This window comes from Synchiropus splendidus, chromosome 11 (genome assembly GCF_027744825.2).
Source record: "Synchiropus splendidus isolate RoL2022-P1 chromosome 11, RoL_Sspl_1.0, whole genome shotgun sequence".
In the NCBI taxonomy this organism is placed as follows: domain Eukaryota; kingdom Metazoa; phylum Chordata; class Actinopteri; order Syngnathiformes; family Callionymidae; genus Synchiropus; species Synchiropus splendidus.
The window spans coordinates 4,651,751-4,673,782 of record NC_071344.1 but is presented as its reverse complement, the minus strand read 5'-3'; the positions used below and the strand labels follow the sequence as shown (position 1 = coordinate 4,673,782).

The window sequence follows — 22,032 nt, the reverse complement described above, 5'->3', positions numbered from 1 at the left end:
AATAAAAACATCAGCATCTCTAATACGTTTTTCAGTGACTTTTGACTAACTAAAAAACAGAAAACCGGTTAAACTGTAAAGTGGATAATAAACTGCAGAATAAAAACATTGTTTTCATAGAATGGCTGATCTTTATGACACAATTAATGGATTCCTCAACATGTTCATTTGCAAATGTGTTAGAGGAGATTGAAATAAACATGAATTCAATGTTAAATTAAATGGACACAACTTCCGCTCTCGTGGTAATGAATCTGACACGCCACACGGTGTCGGTGTGGACCAGATTACGGCGGATAATCTGCGGGTGAATGTGTTGTGGCTCTGCCCATCGTTGGATCATCTCAGGAGGAGAACACAGGCTGGACGGTTTCGCCTTTTTGAATAAAAAAGAGACACGTTTACTCGCTCTTTCCGTGAGAATATTGAACTGAATTTGAAGTGGAACTACGAGGGCTTTTCCGTGCGCGCGTGGATGGATTTGCTCTTCACATATAGCTCGGTCTTTTAACTAAAGGATGGGGAATCGAGGACAAAGGAGCCGCTGGTTGGACTCGGGCATCCTCTTTATTCTGCTCCAGAGCGGGATCCTGGCTCAACTGAGGTACTCTGTTCCAGAGGAGGTCAAGATAGGATTTACTGTCGGAAATGTGGCAAAAGATTTGGGGCTTGATGTGAGCACTTTGTCAGACAGGAGGTTTCGTTTAGTTTCAGGTCCTAATTATGCGCTGTTTCGGCTGGACCAGAACAACGGAGTGCTTTATGTCGGAGAGAAGATCGACCGGGAGGAGATCTGTGACGGAGTCAGACTGTGCTTGATAAACCTGAAAATTGTGGTCGAGAGTCCGCTGGAGATTCATTACGTGAGTGTTGAAATAGTTGATGTGAACGACCATCCCCCGACCTTTCCGGAAAACGAGCAGCGACTGGAGATAGCGGAGCATATTCCGCCAGGGACGCGTTTCCAGATTCACGCGGCCAGAGACCCTGACGTCGGTTCGCACTCTGTCCGATCATATAAACTGAGTGCGAACGAGCTTTTTGATATTGAGGTTAAGGACCGTGATGAAGACAAGATTCCCTTTTTAATCATTAAAAAACCGCTGGACAGGGAGTTAAAGGCAGAGCATGTTCTGTTGCTCTCGGCTGTGGATGGAGGGAGTCCACCGAGATCAGGGAGTCTTAATTTAACCATCAGTGTGCTGGATGCTAACGATAATCGCCCCATATTCAATAAAGAAGTGTATAACGTTCTGCTGAATGAAAATGCCCCAATAGGTGCGACTGTTGTCAGAGTAAATGCGACTGATATAGACGAGGGTCTTAACAGCGAAATTCAATACAGTTTCGGAAAAACATTGAAGAAAAAAGTGCAAGATATTTTTGAATTGGATCCTGTCACTGGTGACATCACGGTAAAGGGAAATATAGATTATGAGGATATTGATATTTTTAAAATTGACGTGCAGGCGTCTGATAAAGGACACTTACCGTGGACATCTGAATGTACAGTTGTGATAAAAATAAAAGATGTCAACGACAATAAGCCGGAAATTTCAGTGACGTCACTGCGGAGCGTAGTTCCAGAAGACTCCAAACCTGGAACTGTTATATCTCTTATAGGTGTGACAGACAAAGACTCTGGTCAAAATGGAAAAGTGAAGTGCACAATTTCTGATGATGTTCCGTTTGAGTTAATGGCCTCGATTGAAGAGAACATGTACTCATTAGTTACTAAGGGGCATTTAGACCGAGAGACTGTGTCTCATTATGAAGTTACAATCACAGCCACTGACTGTGGTGAACCTCCTTTGTCCACAGCGATAACTCTGAGTTTCCATGTATCAGACATAAACGATAATAGACCACAATTTCCCCAGAATCCACTGGAACTGTACTTGTTTGAAAATAATGGTGCAGGAGCATCAATATTTGCAGTTAGTGCTGTTGATCATGACCTTGATGAAAATGCAGCAGTGTCATACCAGATAGTCCGAGGTGACGGACAGAGAGACATGACATCATTCATGAACATCAACTCAGACAATGGTGACATTTCTGCTCTGAAGAGCTTTGACTTTGAGACAGTGAAGAGTTTCCAGTTCCAAGTTGTGGCCACAGATTCTGGAAGTCCGTCACTGAGCAGCAACGTGACAGTGAACGTGTTCATCCTGGATCAGAACGACAACCCTCCAGTCATCCTGTATCCAGTCAACTCCAACGGTTCTGCTGAAGGTGTGGAGGAGATTCCCCGCAATGTGAACGCAGGACACTTGGTGACTAAAGTCCGAGCTTATGACGCTGATGTAGGTTACAACGGCTGGTTACTGTTTTCACTGCAGCAAGTTTCTGACCACAGCCTCTTTGGTTTGGACCGCTATACGGGACAGATCAGAACTCTCCGCTCGTTCACAGAGACAGACGAGGCGGAACATAAACTGGTCATACTGGTCAAAGACAATGGGAACGTGTCTCTGTCAGCAACAGCTACTGTGCTGGTCAAAGTTGTGGAGCCCAAAGAGGCTTTTGCTGCTTCTGATGTGAAAAGCTCAGCAAAGGTGGATGAAGACACGGATGTGACTTTTTACCTGATGATCACTTTGGGCTCAGTTTCAGTCCTTTTCATCATCAGCATCATCGTGTTGATCGCAATGCAGTGCTCCAAATCCACAGACTACACTTCTAAATATCTCCAAGAGACCAACTATGATGGAACTCTGTGCCACAGCATCCAGTACAGATCTGGAGACAAGCGCTACATGCTAGTTGGACCCAGAATGAGTATTGGATCTACTATAGTTCCTGGCAGCCATGCCAACACTCTGGTGCTGCCTGACAGGAGGAGGACCTCTGAAGAGGTAGGATCTTTTTTCCTTGAGTAATAATCTTCAGACTTGCTCTGATAGTTGAGGTGAAACTGTGCATCATTGCTGCTTCAGCAGTTCTAACAATTTATAAACATGTCTTCCCATATGTTGGAAATTGAATCCAAAAGTGTAGGTGGCTATTGCAATATTTGCGGCTTAATATTTATCGATTAAATGCCGACCAGTATAGATTTTTTGTGAATATAGATAAATCACATTTACATTCAAGTGAAATATATCGAATTTATTCGAAGTATCAAATCTCACTTTTCAACTGCTTTGAAAAAAAATACTTGGCTTTGGAAACAGCTCATTGTCGAATGAGCCCGCTTTGCTTTCTTGTTCGCATTTAATGGCAAAGCCTGTTAAATGTGATCACATATTTATAAGCGTAAATTAAAAACGAATAATTGTATTAAAAAAAAGTCCATATACATTTAAAAGTTGCAGTGATGTCCGGTCCATTTCCTCTGGATGTCAGTGTAACACAAGAAACTGAGGTTTAGTCCCTCCCTGCAGAATCCTTTTGTTCGCTTCAGAGCGAGACGACAGAAGCGAGTCCCGCGGCACCGTCGTGTTCTGGTTCTTCTGCGTTCGCGTCTCACGATGTGGCAATTGAACTGTTTTGAATGAGAAACCTGTTTGGGATTGTTTTGCATTTCTGATCAACGATGGAGATGGGACACCAAACCGCTCGGGGAAGCTCTTGGATTATCTTCCTCTTGGCTGCATTGTTTCTCGATGGAAAACGCGCTCTGGCTGAACTGCGCTACTCTGTTCCCGAGGAGGTGAAGGAATCAACGATTGTGGGAAATGTGGCCAAGGATCTGGGTCTCGATATCAGCTCTCTGGTTGCTCGACGGTTCCGTGTTGTTTCTGAGTCCGAGGACGCGTTTTTTGAGGTAAACCCGCACAATGGAGAATTGTACGTCCGTAAGAGAATAGACAGAGACGGCTTCTGTCAGGGGAGGGAGTCTTGCTTGATCGAGCTCAAGATCATCGTGGAAAACCCGTTAGAAATTCACTATGTGGTTGTGGAAATTACTGATATTAATGACCACGCACCTTATTTTCCTAAAGAGGAACAGATTTTGGAAATTGGTGAACAAACACCTCCAGGCATTCGATTTCAGTTGCAAGGTGCCAGTGATCCAGATGCTGGTTTACATTCCATCCGCACATATACGATGACGTCGAATGAGCTTTTTGATTTGAACATACGTCAAAGAGATTCCAGTAAAATCCCCTTTCTTATTTTGAAAAAACACTTAGATAGAGAACAGAAGGACGCGCATTCGTTAATCGTGACGGCCATTGACGGAGGGAAACCTCAGAAATCAGGAACATTAAATGTTACTGTAATTGTTCTGGACAGTAATGATAATCGTCCTACATTCAGTCAGGAAGTATATCAAATTGAAGTTAAAGAAAATCTACCACTTGGTACCTCAATTTATAAGTTAAATGCAAGAGACCTCGATGAAGGAGTCAATGGGGAATTCACTTATAATTTTGCAAACATTTTAGGTCAAGGAGACCACAATGCATTTAAATTAGGTAGACTAAGTGGCGAAATTATTTTAAATGGCACTTTAGACTATGAAGCAAATAAAGATTTTGAACTTGATGTGGAAGCATCTGATAAAGGAACACCACCAATGAAAGGAGAATGCAGAGTAATTATAAAAGTCATTGATGTGAATGATAATCCACCAGAAATTGAAGTGACGTCGTTGTCTAGCACAGTTTTTGAAAATTCCAAACTAGGGACAGTCATTTCCCTCATCAAAGTGAAGGATAAAGATTCTGGTGTTAATGGGAAAATAATCCTACAAATAACTAATGACGTACCGTTTGAGTTAAAACCCTCTTATAAGGAAAACACATATTCAGTAGTTACAAAAACAGTTCTGGACAGAGAGGAAGTCTCTCAGTATGAGATCATACTAAAAGCCACAGACTGTGGTGAACCTCCTTTGTCTTCTTTTAAAACCCTCAACATCCAGATATCAGATGTGAATGACAACAGTCCACATTTCCAACAAAACCCACTGGACTTTTATCTGTCAGAAAATAACCTGGCTGGAGCGTCAGTGTTCTCTGTGAGCGCAACTGATAATGATCTGAACGAGAACGCGGCTGTTTCCTATCATATAGTGAGAGAAGGAAGTAAGAACGACCTGCTGTCTTTCCTGAACATCAACTCAGACAACGGACACATTTCTGCTCTGAAAAGCTTTGACTTTGAGACGGTGAAGAGTTTCCAGTTCCAAGTTGTGGCCACAGATTCTGGAAGTCCGTCACTGAGCAGCAATGTGACAGTGAACGTGTTCATCCTGGATCAGAACGACAACCCTCCAGTCATCCTGTATCCAGTCAACTCCAACGGTTCTGCTGAAGGTGTGGAGGAGATTCCCCGCAATGTGAACGCAGGACACTTGGTGACTAAAGTCCGAGCTTATGACGCTGATGTAGGTTACAACGGCTGGTTGCTGTTTTCACTGCAGCAAGTTTCTGACCACAGCCTCTTTGGTTTGGACCGCTATACGGGACAGATCAGAACTCTCCGCTCGTTCACAGAGACAGACGAGGCGGAACATAAACTGGTCATACTGGTCAAAGACAATGGGAACGTGTCTCTCTCAGCAACAGCTACTGTGCTGGTCAAAGTTGTGGAGCCCAAAGAGGCTTTTGCTGCTTCTGATGTGAAAAGCTCAGCAAAAGTGGATGAAGACACGGATGTGACTTTTTACCTGATGATCACTTTGGGCTCCGTTTCAGTCCTTTTCATCATCAGCATCATAGTGTTGATCGCAATGCAGTGCTCCAAATCCACAGACTACACTTCTAAATATCTCCAAGAGACCAACTATGATGGAACTCTGTGCCACAGCATCCAGTACAGATCTGGAGACAAGCGCTACATGCTAGTTGGACCCAGAATGAGTATTGGATCTACTATAGTTCCTGGCAGCCATGCCAACACTCTGGTGCTGCCTGACAGGAGGAGGCCTTCTGAAGAGGTAGGAGCTGTGGTCACTTATGTTGGATAGTTAGGCATGTTCTCTGACCATGGTGCTGAAATGCTCGCAAATGCTGCTCATTGTTTTTTTCCCCAAGTAAACACTGTCGATTTATTTAAAAACAAAAATTGCATTTCGGATATTTTCTTTATGTTTTCTAATGAGATGTGATATTTTCTGCTTCATAATTGAACTTGAATCTCCGTTTCCAAAATTAGCTCAGTCTGATAACTTCAGAATATTTGTTGCTAACTTAACAATAATTATCCCTCTATTGAATGTTGGAACTTGATTGCCTTATATTGATATATTCATGACATTAATGAGACTATAAAACTCAGTCGTTATCTGTTATCTGTTGTTTTCAACCTTTTGTATTATCATCAACAAATAATTGTGACCTTGTTGTTTAAAGGAGGTTCAATTAAATTTATCGCACTCTCTGGGAGACAAAATGCAGCTGCCACTGACTGTCCTCTAGGTGTCAGTGTCGCATTATCGCTGGTGGACGACGTACGTCTCAAAACGCTTTTGTTTGTCAGGGAACCAGACAGCGGACAGTCCTTCGACGCCGCATCGTGTTCTGGTCCTCCTGCATATCTCTCGAGTATGAGCTGGATGTGATTTGTTGTTCACTAAAGGTGGATTCGTTTCGTTGGTGTTTTGAAGATGGCGACAAATAGACGAATGGGAGTATTTGGATTCTCCTTGAGCTTCTTTCTCTTGGCTGCATTGTTTCTCGATGGAAAACGGGCTCTGGCTGAACTGCGCTACTCTGTTCCCGAGGAGGTGAAGGAATCGACGATTGTGGGAAATGTGGCCAAGGATCTGGGTCTCGATATCAGCTCTCTGGTTGCTCGACGGTTCCGTGTTGTTTCTGAGTCCGAGGACGCGTTTTTTGAGGTAAACCCGCACAATGGAGAATTGTACGTCCGTAAGAGAATAGACAGAGACGGCTTCTGTCAGGGGAGGGAGTCTTGCTTGATCGAGCTCAAGATCATCGTAGAAAACCCGTTAGAAATTCACTATGTGGTTGTGGAAATTACTGATATTAATGACCATTCTCCAAATTTTCCTGAAAAGCAGCAGTCATTTAATATTAGTGAGGTAACACTCCCAGGCACTCGATTCCAAATACACGCTGCTAAAGATCCCGATGCAGGAATTAACTCTATTCGAACGTACACTTTAACATCAAATGAATATTTTGATCTCAATATACGTCAAAGAGACGCTGAAAAGATGCCGTTCCTGGTGTTGAAAAAATCTTTAGATAGAGAACATATTCCTCAACATTCACTTAAAATTACTGCTGTTGATGGGGGCAAACCACAAAAAGTAGGGACATTAAATGTTTCCATTTTTGTTCTGGATGTAAATGATAATCGGCCTCTATTCAGCCAGGATGTTTATCAAATTGAAGTTCAAGAAGATATGCCTGGTGGTTCAACAATATTTAAACTTAATGCATCAGACTTAGATGAAGGTTCTAACAAAGAATTTCAGTACTCTTTTGGAAAAACGTTAAGTAGAGGAATCCAACATATTTATAAATTGGACAAAATGACTGGTGAAATTATCCTTGTTGGAGGACTGGATTTTGAAGAAAGTAATGCATTTGAATTAGAAATCGAAGCATCAGATAAAGGAACTCCTCCACTCACTGGAGAATGTCGAGTCATTATTAAAATTATAGACGTTAATGACAATCCACCAGAAATAGAGGTGACGTCACTGTCCACCAGTGTTACTGAGGATTCCAAACCAGCAACAGTTGTTTCTCTCATCAAAGTTAAAGACAAAGATTCTGGTCGAAATGGGAAAATAATCCTACAAATAACTAATGACGTACCATTCGAGTTAAAACCCTCTTATAAGGAAAACACATATTCAGTCGTTACAAAAACAGTTCTGGACAGAGAGGAAGTGTCTCAGTATGAGATCATACTAAAAGCCACAGACTGTGGTGAACCTCCTTTGTCTTCTTTTAAAACCCTCAACATCCAGATATCAGATGTGAATGACAACAGTCCACATTTCCAACAAAACCCACTGGACTTTTATCTGTTAGAAAATAACCTGGCTGGAGCATCAGTGTTCTCTGTGAGCGCAACTGATAATGATCTGAACGAGAACGCTGCTGTTTCCTATCACATAGTGAGAGAAGGACGTAAGAACGACCTGCTGTCTTTCCTGAACATCAACTCAGAAAATGGACACATTTCTGCATTGAAAAGCTTTGACTTTGAGACAGTGAAGAGTTTCCAGTTCCAAGTTGTGGCCACAGATTCTGGAAGTCCGTCACTGAGCAGCAACGTGACAGTGAACGTGTTCATCCTGGATCAGAACGACAACCCTCCAGTCATCCTGTATCCAGTCAACTCCAATGGTTCTGCTGAAGGTGTGGAGGAGATTCCCCGCAATGTGAACGCAGGACACTTGGTGACTAAAGTCAGAGCTTATGACGCTGATGTAGGTTACAACGGCTGGTTACTGTTTTCACTGCAGCAAGTTTCTGACCACAGCCTCTTTGGTTTGGACCGCTATACGGGACAGATCAGAACTCTCCGCTCGTTCACAGAGACAGACGAGGCGGAACATAAACTGGTCATACTGGTCAAAGACAATGGGAACGTGTCTCTCTCAGCAACAGCTACTGTGCTGGTCAAAGTTGTGGAGCCCAAAGAGGCTTTTGCTGCTTCTGATGTGAAAAGCTCAGCAAAAGTGGATGAAGACACGGATGTGACTTTTTACCTGATGATCACTTTGGGCTCCGTTTCAGTCCTTTTCATCATCAGCATCATCGTGTTGATCGCAATGCAGTGCTCCAAATCCACAGACTACACTTCTAAATATCTGCAAGAGACCAACTATGATGGAACTCTGTGCCACAGCATCCAGTACAGATCTGGAGACAAGCGCTACATGCTAGTTGGACCCAGAATGAGTATTGGATCTACTATAGTTCCTGGCAGCCATGCCAACACTCTGGTGCTGCCTGACAGGAGGAGGACCTCTGAAGAGGTAGGACGATTTCAGTTCCATGAAAATGTGTGATGATTTTCGGAGCTGTTTGTGGTGCTGAAATCGTGTCTAAATTGTGTGGATATCTTACAGTGTTTTTGTAGTTACTCCTGTTTAGAGATGGCTGGAGATGTGCGGTTGCCCAAACACACACACATACATCCACACTCTCAAGAATTGAAATGTGGCAGAAAGTGCCAAATTGCTCTCTTTGGGACTAAACCTCATCTAGTATGTTGCACTCCACACTATGCTTTCTGTTTATTTTGGAAAGTATTTAAAGTCGAAAGTCCTATGTTTCTTAGTTAACAGAAATAGTAATTTTAGTATACTTGTTGAAATGGAAATTTAAAACATCACATTAAAAGTCTATTTGAATGCATCATTAATGTAGATTTAATACATTTTTAGCAAAGCGCGCAGACAAATTCACGATGGCGATCACTGAAATGAAATTGTAAATACGCGATAAACGCAAGGATTCAATGCGTGCACGTGAGAGTGGGCGATGCTGATTTTCGTCCACATGGTGTCAGTGTCACGCCGTTACCGAGCAGTGATGTGATGAGACAACCAAACCCTGTCAGGACCCAGTTTGGCTCAGTTGGAGGCGGCGTCGTGCGCGAACACACGAGAGACCGCTTTGTACGTTTGGTTTTATATTTTGTTCAAACGGCATCGATAAGTCAGCTGCAGTTGTTGAGGCTGAGGAATAGATTCAAGGACTTGGGACAGGATTTCCATAACCGTTGATTACTGAGGATGGAATCAGGAGGACAAAGGAGACAGAGGCAGTCACGGTGGGTGACGCTTCAGCTTTGTTTCTTGCTCAACTGCTTCTACTCGATATCAGCGCAGATAAAATACTCAATTCCGGAGGAAATCAAAGTGGGCTCACAGGTTGGAAATGTCGCCAAGGATCTAGGTCTCGATGTCGGTTCGCTGGCGGAAAGGCAGTTTCGAATAGTGTCGGGATCGGACGGGGCTCGGTTCGAGGTGAATCGGAACAATGGCGTGTTGTATGTTCACAAGAGAATCGACCGAGAGGAGCTGTGTGAACGCGTGTCTCCGTGCCTGATGAACTTGAAGCTCGTAGCAGAGAATCCGATGGAGATACATTATGTTTCCGTGGAGGTTACAGACGTCAACGATCACGCGCCTGCTTTTCTGGAGGAAGAGAAAATATTTGAAATATCAGAATCTACTCCGATTGGACGACGGTTCCAGTTACCAGCCGCCCGAGATCCAGATGTTTTCCACAACTGTGTACGTGTTTATAAACTCAGTCAGAACGATCATTTCAACATTCAGATTAGAGACAGAGGAGAGGATAAGATCCCCTTTTTAGTTCTGCAAAAGCTGCTGGATAGAGAGAAACACGAGGAACACAGAATGATTTTAACTGCAGTTGACGGTGGAAACCCTGCAAAATCAGGGACACTTAATGTTACAGTCATCGTCCTTGACTCAAACGACAACAATCCAATATTTACCCAGGAGGTCTACTCTGTATCAATACCTGAAAATTTAAAGAAACAGACGAGTGTTGTCCAGGTTAAGGCAACCGATCTTGACGAGGGTTTGAACGGTGAAGTGGAATATTTGTTTGGTGGCGAACTTGATCCTCGAATATATGAAATGTTCATTTTAGATAAAAGCACCGGAGAAGTCAGAATAAATGGCGACATTGACTTCGAACAGAACGCTATTTTTAAACTGGACGTTCACGCAAATGATAAGGGAACACCTGCCACAAGCGCAGACTGCCGCGTTATCATAAAAGTCCTGGACGAAAACGACAACAAACCCGAGATAGAAGTGACATCGATTTCAAATGTGGTGCCTGAAGATTCCAAACCTGGAACTGTAATTTCGCTCATCAGCATTAAAGATAAAGACACCGGTTTAAACGGGAAGGTGATTTGCAGTCTTTCAGATAATTCTCCCTTTGAATTAAAGCCTTCATTTCAAGATAATATGTACTCACTTGTTTTGATCCATCGCCTCGACAGAGAGACGATTTCAAATTATGAAATCGTAATTAAAGCCACAGACTGCGGTCGACCTCCTCTATCAACAGTAAAAACGCTTATTATTACCGTATCAGATGTTAATGACAATGCCCCACAGTTTCCCAAAAATCCGATTGAACTTTACCTGGTGGAAAACAATGTGCCAGGCAAATCCATCTTCTCTGTGTCAGCAGTAGATATGGACTTGAATGAAAACGCTGCACTGACTTATGATATCGCAAGAGAAGAAGGGAGCGCCATAAAATTATCAGTATTTTTAAACATTAATCAGGACAATGGAGACATTTCTGCTCTGAAAAGCTTTGACTTTGAGACAGTGAAGAGTTTCCAGTTCCAAGTTGTGGCCACAGATTCTGGAAGTCCGTCACTGAGCAGCAACGTGACAGTGAACGTGTTCATCCTGGATCAGAACGACAACCCTCCAGTCATCCTGTATCCAGTCAACTCCAACGGTTCTGCTGAAGGTGTGGAGGAGATTCCCCGCAATGTGAACGCAGGACACTTGGTGACTAAAGTCAGAGCTTATGACGCTGATGTAGGTTACAACGGCTGGTTACTGTTTTCACTGCAGCAAGTTTCTGACCACAGCCTCTTTGGTTTGGACCGCTATACGGGACAGATCAGAACTCTCCGCTCGTTCACAGAGACAGACGAGGCGGAACATAAACTGGTCATACTGGTCAAAGACAATGGGAATGTGTCTCTCTCAGCAACAGCTACTGTGCTGGTCAAAGTTGTGGAGCCCAAAGAGGCTTTTGCTGCTTCTGATGTGAAAAGCTCAGCAAAAGTGGATGAAGACACGGATGTGACTTTTTACCTGATGATCACTTTGGGCTCAGTTTCAGTCCTTTTCATCATCAGTATCATCGTGTTGATCGCAATGCAGTGCTCCAAATCCACAGACTACACTTCTAAATATCTCCAAGAGACCAACTATGATGGAACTCTATGCCACAGCATCCAGTACAGATCTGGAGACAAGCGCTACATGCTAGTTGGACCCAGAATGAGTATTGGATCTACTATAGTTCCTGGCAGCCATGCCAACACTCTGGTGCTGCCTGACAGGAGGAGGACCTCTGAAGAGGTAGGATGGCGTTCAATTGTATTGTGCAATGTGCTGTCCCTGGTTCTGAAAACTGCGCTTTTCGTCATTCATTTGAGAAAATTGATTTGACAAAATGAAGACATATGAACCTGCTGGAATTGTTTTAGTTGTTTAATATTGACAAAACAGTGCATTTACCACCTTGTTCGATTTTCAGTATTTTAATGAATGATCGACTTTTTGTTTCTACCTGCTGTATAAAAAGTACTTAGAGAACAGTATTGGAATCTACCTGTACATTAGGCCCTACAATCGAATTAATAAGTAAATTAAGAAGTATATATTATTTAATATCATAAATTACCTCGGAATATAAAGCTTGACATCTCAACTCATTCATTCACACTTTTTACCTCCTCGACACGCTCAATGACAGCTCCATTTTTAATTTCAAATTAGGCAGAACAATTAAACTTAACTAGAAACCATGGAACTGGAATAAGCTTTGACTTTTGTAGGCGGATTTGTGGCATGGTTGTTCAAGATTAAGTGGCCAAGTCAGTTCCTGCGGCAACTCCATGCACGTAAACTTCAGCCTCGGTAAATAATTAAATGAAGGTTTAGTTTCGACACAATCGTTCTCCTTCAGTTTCCCTCGCTGAAAATCAAGCCTGTATAAACAGTACGGGCCGCACGGAGCCGCACTCACCGTCAGATTGCCGCCTTTAGGGTCGGTGGCATCCGACTGGATCATCCTCTTCACTCAAAAATAAAACGTTCATTATTTCAACGCAATTTTCCTCAGTTAAGAAGTCTTGCATTGACATGCTTCGACAGGAAAAGACGGCCTACTTGCAGTGTATGTTGGCTTTTTTCTGTGGTCAAAAACAAGTGTAATTATTCAATTATAATAAAAATGACAACATCAGCAACATAATAATAATAATAATAATAATAATAATAATAATAATAATAATAATAATAATAATAATAATAATAATAATAATAATAATAATAATAATAATACTTTTTCTAGTCCTCTTCTCCCGTATCCTCTGGATGTCAGTGTAACACAAGAAACTGAGGTCTAGTCCCTCCCTACAGAACCCTTTTGTTTGCTTCAGAGCGAGACGACAGAAGCGAGTCCCGCGGCACGACCCGGTTTTTGGTTCTGGTGCGTTTGCGTCTCATGATGTGGATATACAATTGTTTTTAATGACAAACCTGTTTGGGATTGTTTTGTGTTTCTGATCAACCATGGGGATTCGACATCAAGCCGCTCTGCGAAGCTCCTGGAGCTTCTTTCTCTTGGCTGCATTGTTTCTCGATGGAAAACGGGCTCTGGCTGAACTGCGCTACTCTGTTCCCGAGGAGGTGAAGGAATCAACGATTGTGGGAAATGTGGCCAAGGATCTGGGTCTCGATATCAGCTCTCTGGTTGCTCGACGGTTCCGTGTTGTTTCTGAGTCCGAGGACGCGTTTTTTGAGGTAAACCCGCACAATGGAGAATTGTACGTCCGTAAGAGAATAGACAGAGACGGCTTCTGTCAGGGGAGGGAGTCTTGCTTGATCGAGCTCAAGATCATCGTGGAAAACCCGTTGGAAATTCACTATGTGGTTGTGGAAATTACTGATATTAATGACCACGCGCCCATTTTTCCTGAAACACAACAAATATTTAAAATGGGAGAACTGACTTTGCCAGGAACTCGGTTTCAATTACTTGCCGCAAATGATGCGGATTCTGGGATTAATTCCATTCGCACTTACACTTTAACGTCAAATGAACATTTTGAGGTTAATATACGTCAAAGTGATTTGGCGAAGGTACCGTTTTTGGTTCTCAAAAAATCACTGGACAGAGAAAAGACAAACTATCACTCGTTCATTCTTACTGCAATGGATGGGGGAAAACCACAGAAATCTGGAACGTTAAATGTATCAATAATTGTTCTTGACATTAATGATAATCGCCCAATTTTTAGTCAGGATGTCTATCAAATTAAAGTTAAAGAGAATCTTCCAGTTGGTGCCTCAATAATTAAATTAAATGCAACTGATCAGGATCAGGGTATAAACAGCGAGTTGGAATTCAGCCTTGGAAAACATTTAAGACGTGGATATAATGAACTATTTAAGTTGCATAAACAAACGGGCGAAATTACATTAATGGGTTCGCTTGACCACGAACTAAATGAGGTATTTGAATTTGATGTTGAGGCATCTGATAAGGGAATCCCTCCCTTATCGGGAGAGTGCAGAGTGATTATAAACATTATTGATGTAAACGACAATCCACCAGATATAGAAGTGACATCACTATCCAACACAGTAGCAGAAGATTCCAAACAAGGAACAGTTGTTTCCCTCATCAAAGTGAAAGACAAAGATTCTGGTCTAAATGGGAAAATAATCCTACAAATAACTAATGACGTACCGTTCGAGTTAAAACCCTCTTATAAGGAAAACACATATTCAGTCGTTACAAAAACAGTTCTGGACAGAGAGGAAGTGTCTCAGTATGAGATCATACTAAAAGCCACAGACTGTGGTGAACCTCCTTTGTCTTCTTTTAAAACCCTCAACATCCAGATATCAGATGTGAATGACAACAGTCCACATTTCCAACAAAACCCACTGGACTTTTATCTGTTAGAAAATAACCTGGCTGGAGCGTCAGTGTTCTCTGTGAGCGCAACTGATAATGATCTGAACGAGAACGCAGCTGTTTCCTATCATATAGTGAGAGAAGGACGTAAGAACGACCTGCTGTCTTTCCTGAACATCAACTCAGACAATGGACACATTTCTGCTCTGAAAAGCTTTGACTTTGAGACGGTGAAGAGTTTCCAGTTCCAAGTTGTGGCCACAGATTCTGGAAGTCCGTCACTGAGCAGCAACGTGACAGTGAACGTGTTCATCCTGGATCAGAACGACAACCCTCCAGTCATCCTGTATCCAGTCAACTCCAACGGTTCTGCTGAAGGTGTGGAGGAGATTCCCCGCAATGTGAACGCAGGACACTTGGTGACTAAAGTCAGAGCTTATGACGCTGATGTAGGTTACAACGGCTGGTTACTGTTTTCACTGCAGCAAGTTTCTGACCACAGCCTCTTTGGTTTGGACCGCTATACGGGACAGATCAGAACTCTCCGCTCGTTCACAGAGACAGACGAGGCGGAACATAAACTGGTCATACTGGTCAAAGACAATGGGAACGTGTCTCTCTCAGCAACAGCTACTGTGCTGGTCAAAGTTGTGGAGCCCAAAGAGGCTTTTGCTGCTTCTGATGTTAAAAGCTCAGCAAAAGTGGATGAAGACACGGATGTGACTTTTTACCTGATGATCACTTTGGGCTCAGTTTCAGTCCTTTTCATCATCAGCATCATCGTGTTGATCGCAATGCAGTGCTCCAAGTCCACAGACTACACTTCTAAATATCTGCAAGAGACCAACTATGATGGAACTCTGTGCCACAGCATCCAGTACAGATCTGGAGACAAGCGCTACATGCTAGTTGGACCCAGAATGAGTATTGGATCTACTATAGTTCCTGGCAGCCATGCCAACACTCTGGTGCTGCCTGACAGGAGGAGGACCTCTGAAGAGGTAGGATGGCGTTCAGTTATATCCTTGCAAGCGCCTCATAAATTTGCAGAACTTAGAGCATGTGTTGTCCTTGGTGCTGAAATGTTGTCTGTATGGCGCTTTTTTTTTTGTTTTATCCGGGTCAAATACATTAGGTCAGGCCAACTGAGGACATAAGAACATGCTGAAATATATTTCTGGTGCTAATTTGAATACAATACAGTGAATTATAGGTTTTTCCTTTCAAAGTTTTGCTTCTGTATGTGTGTAATAGACAAATGGAGTCCGATTTCCGAAAAAAATCGAATTATATTCAATCTCTACATAGACAAAATTGACAAAAGATATTCCCGTATTCTTCATGTATTTTGTTTCAAAAATAGAACCTATAGAAACGTTAACTGACTCATTGAGCTGCGGTCGATGGGGAAAACTGTCACCTGCAGCAGCCAAATTTAAGGGCGGTGGCCTCTGACAGGGACAGAGTCAACCTTCACTTTAAAAATACACAAAACATTTTGAAGTGTCACTGGATCAATCATGAATTATTTTTATGTTATTTTCCTCCGAATAGATTTCTTTCGCTGGCATGCTTGAGCAGATGGAAGGAGGCATGATTGCAGCATCTTTTCGCTTTTGTAGATAGTAGTTAAAATGTGTGATAATAATAATAATAATCATCATCATCATAATAATATTTCTAGCTCTCTTCTCTCGTTTCCTCTGGATGTCAGTGTAACACAAGAAACCGAGCTTTAGTCCCTCCCTACAGAATCCTTTTGTTTGCTTCAGAACGACACGACAGAAGCGAGTCCCGCGGCACGACCCGGTTTTTGGTTCTGGTGCGTTTGCGTCTCATGATGTGGATATACAATTGTTTTTAATGACAAACCTGTTTGGGATTGTTTTGTGTTTCTGATCAACGATGGAGATGGGACACCAAACCGCTCTGCGAAGCTCCTGGAGCTTCTTCCTCTTGGCTGCATTGTTTCTCGATGGAAAACGGGCTCTGGCTGAACTGCGCTACTCTGTTCCCGAGGAGGTGACGGAATCAACGATTGTGGGAAATGTGGCCAAGGATCTGGGTCTCGATATCAGCTCTCTGGTTGCTCGACGGTTCCGTGTTGTTTCTGAGTCCGAGGACGCGTTTTTTGAGGTAAACCCGCACAATGGAGAATTGTACGTCCGTAAGAGAATAGACAGAGACGGCTTCTGTCAGGGGAGGGAGTCTTGCTTGATCGAGCTCAAGATCATCGTAGAAAACCCGTTAGAAATTCACTATGTGGTTGTGGAAATTACTGATATTAATGATCACTCACCCACATTTTCTGAGACACAGCAAATATTTGAATTAGGTGAACTCACCTTGCCAGGGACTCGGTTTCAATTACACGCAGCGAGTGACGCCGATGCTGGAACGAATTCTGTCCGTACTTACTCTATGACGCCAAATGAACATTTTGAACTCAATATAAGGCAACGAGATGTGAGTAAAACCCCGTTCATTGTGTTAAAAAAACCGTTAGACCGAGAAAAGAAGGATACACACTCCCTCATTGTGACTGCATTCGACGGAGGAAAACCTCAGAGATCAGGAACATTAAATGTTTCTATCGTTGTTCTGGACAACAATGACAATCGGCCCACATTCAGTCAGGATGTCTACCATGTAGAAATAAAAGAAAACATGGCTGTTGGTGCTGCCATTTTCAAGCTGAATGCTACTGATCCAGACGATGGATTAAATGGGATATTAGAATATCGATTTGGAAAAACATCAAGTAAAGGGATCCACGATATTTTTCTGTTAGATAAAACAAGTGGAGAGATAACATTAAAGGGAAACATTGACTTTGAAGAAAACAGGGAATACGAATTGGACATTGAAGCATCGGATAAAGGAAATCCTCCATTGACTGGGGAGTGTAGAGCAATAATAAAAATCAGAGACGTTAATGACAATCCACCAGAAATAGAGGTGACGTCACTATCCAGCAGTGCTACAGAAGATTCCAAACCAGGAACAGTCATTTCCCTCATCAAAGTGAAAGATAAAGATTCTGGTGTTAATGGGAAAATAATACTACAAATAACTAATGACGTACCGTTTGAGTTAAAACCCTCTTATAAGGAAAACACATATTCAGTCGTTACAAAAACAGTTCTGGACAGAGAGGAAGTGTCTCAGTATGAGATCATACTAAAAGCCACAGACTGTGGTGAACCTCCTTTGTCTTCTTTTAAAACCCTCAACATCCAGATATCAGATGTGAATGACAACAGTCCACATTTCCAACAAAACCCACTGGACTTTTATCTGTTAGAAAATAACCTGGCTGGAGCGTCAGTGTTCTCTGTGAGCGCAACTGATAATGATCTGAATGAGAACGCGGCTGTTTCCTATCATATAGTGAGAGAAGGAAGTAAGAACGACCTGCTGTCTTTCCTGAACATCAACTCAGAAAATGGAGACATTTCTGCTCTGAAAAGCTTTGACTTTGAGACGGTGAAGAGTTTCCAGTTCCAAGTTGTGGCCACAGATTCTGGAAGTCCGTCACTGAGCAGCAACGTGACAGTGAACGTGTTCATCCTGGATCAGAACGACAACCCTCCAGTCATCCTGTATCCAGTCAACTCCAACGGTTCTGCTGAAGGTGTGGAGGAGATTCCCCGCAATGTGAACGCAGGACACTTGGTGACTAAAGTCAGAGCTTATGACGCTGATGTAGGTTACAACGGCTGGTTACTGTTTTCACTGCAGCAAGTTTCTGACCACAGCCTCTTTGGTTTGGACCGCTATACGGGACAGATCAGAACTCTCCGCTCGTTCACCGAGACAGACGAGGCGGAACATAAACTGGTCATACTGGTCAAAGACAATGGGAACGTGTCTCTCTCAGCAACAGCTACTGTGCTGGTCAAAGTTGTGGAGCCCAAAGAGGCTTTTGCTGCTTCTGATGTGAAAAGCTCAGCAAAGGTGGATGAAGACACGGATGTGACTTTTTACCTGATGATCACTTTGGGCTCAGTTTCAGTCCTTTTCATCATCAGCATCATCGTGTTGATCGCAATGCAGTGCTCCAAATCCACAGACTACACTTCTAAATATCTCCAAGAGACCAACTATGATGGAACTCTGTGCCACAGCATCCAGTACAGATCTGGAGACAAGCGCTACATGCTAGTTGGACCCAGAATGAGTATTGGATCTACTATAGTTCCTGGCAGCCATGCCAACACTCTGGTGCTGCCTGACAGGAGGAGGACCTCTGAAGAGGTAGGATCTGTGGTCACTTATGTTGGATATTTACTCATGTTCTCTGACCATGGTGCTGAAATGGTCAGCAAATGCTGCTTAGTGGTTCTTTCGAAGTAAACACTGTGGACTAATTAAAAAAAAGAAGTGGTTTGCCTTAATATTTTCTTTCTGTTTTTAGAGCATTTCCTTTTAGTGAGATGTGATGTTTTCTGCATCATTATTGGCGTTTAATATCCATTTCTGAAACTGGCTCACACTGATAACTTCAGGATATTTGTAACCAACTTGGCTATAATTATCTCATGATTGAATATTTGAATTTGATTGCCCTACATTCTATTGGGAATTGTGCATTCATACAGTATACAGGTTACCTTAATGAGACTATAAAACAACCAATCATTCTGTGCCGTTTTCTACGCACTCTCTGAGAGACAAAATGCAGCTGCCACTGACTGTCCTCTAGGTGTCAGTGTCGCATTATCATTGGTGGACGACGTACGTCGCAAAACGCTTTTGTTTGTCGGGGAACCAGACAGCGGACAGTCCTTCGACGCCGCATCGTGTTCTGGTCCTCCTGCAGTATCTCTCGACCATGAGCTGGATGTGATTTGTTGCTCACTAAAGGTGGATTCGTTTCGTTGGTGTTTTGAAGATGGAGACAAATAGACGAATGGGAGTATTTGGATTCTCCTGGAGCTTCTTTCTCTTGGCTGCATTGTTTCTCGATGGAAAACGGGCTCTGGCTGAACTGCGCTACTCTGTTCCCGAGGAGGTGAAGGAATCAACCATTGTGGGAAATGTGGCCAAGGATCTGGGTCTCGATATCAGCTCTCTGGTTGCTCGACGGTTCCGTGTTGTTTCTGAGTCCGAGGACGCGTTTTTTGAGGTAAACCCGCACAATGGAGAATTGTACGTCCGTAAGAGAATAGACAGAGACGGCTTCTGTCAGGGGAGGGAGTCTTGCTTGATCGAGCTCAAGATCATCGTAGAAAACCCGTTGGAAATTCACTATGCGGTTGTGGAAATTACTGATATTAATGATCACGCCCCCGTGTTTCCAGAAAAACTGCAAACATTTGAGATCGGGGAGCACACACTTCCGGGGAGGCGAATCCAGCTACACGCAGCAAACGACCCTGACGCCGGAATTAATTCCATTCGCACGTACACGCTGACATCTAACGAAAATTTTGAGATAAACATTCGTCAGAGTGATTCAGAAAAAATACCGTTTCTTGTCTTGAAAAATTCGTTAGACAGAGAGAAGAAAGACAAACATTCCCTCTTAGTTACAGCATTTGATGGAGGCAAACCTCCCAAATCTGGACGCTTAAATGTCTCAATCATTGTTCTCGACAGTAATGATAACAGACCCACATTCAGTCAGGATGTTTACCAAATTGCTATCCAAGAGAATCTGCCGGTTGGAACACAAATCATGAAATTGAATGCTACTGATTTTGATGAGGGAATTAATGGAGAGTTTGAATATAGTTTTGGAAAAGCACTGAAGCGAAAAATGTATGATATATTTGACTTGGACAAAGTTTCAGGCGAAATAAAAATAAAAGGCACCATAGACTTTGAAGAAAATGAATTATTTGGATTGGACATAGAAGCGATGGACAAAGGACCGAATCCAATGATAGGAGAATGTAGAGTGATGATAAAGGTTGTTGACATGAATGATAATGCACCAGAAATAGAGGTGACGTCACTGTCAGAAAGAGTTCAGGAAGATTCCAAACCAGGAACAGTTGTTTCTCTCATCAAAGTGAAAGATAAAGATTCTGGCCTAAATGGGAAAATAATCCTACAAATAACTAACAATGTACCGTTTGAGTTAAAACCCTCTTATAAGGAAAACACATATTCAGTAGTTACAAAAACAGTTCTGGACAGAGAGGACGTGTCTCAGTATGAGATCATACTAAAAGCCACAGACTGTGGTGAACCTCCTTTGTCTTCTTTTAAAACCCTCAACATCCAGATATCAGATGTGAATGACAACAGTCCACATTTCCAACAAAACCCACTGGACTTTTATCTGTCAGAAAATAACCTGGCTGGAGCGTCAGTGTTCTCTGTGAGCGCAACTGATAATGATCTGAACGAGAACGCGGCTGTTTCCTATCATATAGTGAGAGAAGGACGTAAGAACGACCTGCTGTCTTTCCTGAACATCAACTCAGACAACGGACACATTTCTGCTCTGAAAAGCTTTGACTTTGAGACGGTGAAGAGTTTCCAGTTCCAAGTTGTGGCCACAGATTCTGGAAGTCCGTCACTGAGCAGCAACGTGACAGTGAACGTGTTCATCCTGGATCAGAACGACAACCCTCCAGTCATCCTGTATCCAGTCAACTCCAACGGTTCTGCTGAAGGTGTGGAGGAGATTCCCCGCAATGTGAACGCAGGACACTTGGTGACTAAAGTCAGAGCTTATGACGCTGATGTAGGTTACAACGGCTGGTTACTGTTTTCACTGCAGCAAGTTTCTGACCACAGCCTCTTTGGTTTGGACCGCTATACGGGACAGATCAGAACTCTCCGCTCGTTCACCGAGACAGACGAGGCGGAACATAAACTGGTCATACTGGTCAAAGACAATGGGAACGTGTCTCTCTCAGCAACAGCTACTGTGCTGGTCAAAGTTGTGGAGCCCAAAGAGGCTTTTGCTGCTTCTGATGTGAAAAGCTCAGCAAAGGTGGATGAAGACACGGATGTGACTTTTTACCTGATGATCACTTTGGGCTCAGTTTCAGTCCTTTTCATCATCAGCATCATCGTGTTGATCGCAATGCAGTGCTCCAAATCCACAGACTACACTTCTAAATATCTCCAAGAGACCAACTATGATGGAACTCTGTGCCACAGCATCCAGTACAGATCTGGAGACAAGCGCTACATGCTAGTTGGACCCAGAATGAGTATTGGATCTACTATAGTTCCTGGCAGCCATGCCAACACTCTGGTGCTGCCTGACAGGAGGAGGACCTCTGAAGAGGTAGGATCTGTGGTCACTTATGTTGGATATTTACTCATGTTCTCTGACCATGGTGCTGAAATGGTCAGCAAATGCTGCTTAGTGGTTCTTTCGAAGTAAACACTGTGGACTAATTAAAAAAAAGAAGTGGTTTGCCTTAATATTTTCTTTCTGTTTTTAGAGCATTTCCTTTTAGTGAGA

General features: G+C 42.8%; 7 protein-coding genes across 7 annotated transcripts; all 7 read left to right on the top strand.

The window, feature by feature from the left end:
* Positions 1-328: 328 nt before the first annotated feature.
* Positions 329-2,882, top strand: LOC128767763 (protocadherin alpha-3-like). Its single transcript, XM_053880042.1, has one exon. It carries the CDS (start codon positions 519-521, stop codon positions 2,880-2,882), a length of 2,364 nt encoding a protein of 787 aa, XP_053736017.1. The 5' UTR covers positions 329-518.
* A 540-nt stretch (positions 2,883-3,422) lies between these two features.
* On the top strand, positions 3,423-6,036 carry LOC128767511 (protocadherin alpha-8-like). Its single transcript, XM_053879617.1, has one exon. It carries the CDS (start codon positions 3,539-3,541, stop codon positions 5,918-5,920), a length of 2,382 nt encoding a protein of 793 aa, XP_053735592.1. The 5' UTR covers positions 3,423-3,538; the 3' UTR covers positions 5,921-6,036.
* A 368-nt stretch (positions 6,037-6,404) lies between these two features.
* LOC128767510 (protocadherin alpha-3-like) lies at positions 6,405-9,193 on the top strand. Its single transcript, XM_053879616.1, has one exon. It carries the CDS (start codon positions 6,560-6,562, stop codon positions 8,945-8,947), a length of 2,388 nt encoding a protein of 795 aa, XP_053735591.1. The 5' UTR covers positions 6,405-6,559; the 3' UTR covers positions 8,948-9,193.
* A 76-nt stretch (positions 9,194-9,269) lies between these two features.
* Positions 9,270-12,881, top strand: LOC128767509 (protocadherin gamma-A11-like). Its single transcript, XM_053879615.1, has one exon. The coding sequence runs from the start codon at positions 9,677-9,679 to the stop codon at positions 12,122-12,124; it is 2,448 nt and encodes an 815-aa protein (XP_053735590.1). The 5' UTR covers positions 9,270-9,676; the 3' UTR covers positions 12,125-12,881.
* A 187-nt stretch (positions 12,882-13,068) lies between these two features.
* On the top strand, positions 13,069-16,164 carry LOC128766955 (protocadherin alpha-8-like). The gene has a single exon (XM_053878567.1). It carries the CDS (start codon positions 13,253-13,255, stop codon positions 15,758-15,760), a length of 2,508 nt encoding a protein of 835 aa, XP_053734542.1. The 5' UTR covers positions 13,069-13,252; the 3' UTR covers positions 15,761-16,164.
* Positions 16,165-16,310: 146 nt separating this feature from the next.
* LOC128766949 (protocadherin alpha-8-like) lies at positions 16,311-18,981 on the top strand. The gene has a single exon (XM_053878561.1). It carries the CDS (start codon positions 16,509-16,511, stop codon positions 18,957-18,959), a length of 2,451 nt encoding a protein of 816 aa, XP_053734536.1. The 5' UTR covers positions 16,311-16,508; the 3' UTR covers positions 18,960-18,981.
* Positions 18,982-19,497: 516 nt separating this feature from the next.
* LOC128766948 (protocadherin alpha-8-like) lies at positions 19,498-21,961 on the top strand. Its single transcript, XM_053878560.1, has one exon. The coding sequence runs from the start codon at positions 19,498-19,500 to the stop codon at positions 21,949-21,951; it is 2,454 nt and encodes an 817-aa protein (XP_053734535.1). The 3' UTR covers positions 21,952-21,961.
* Positions 21,962-22,032: the final 71 nt, after the last annotated feature.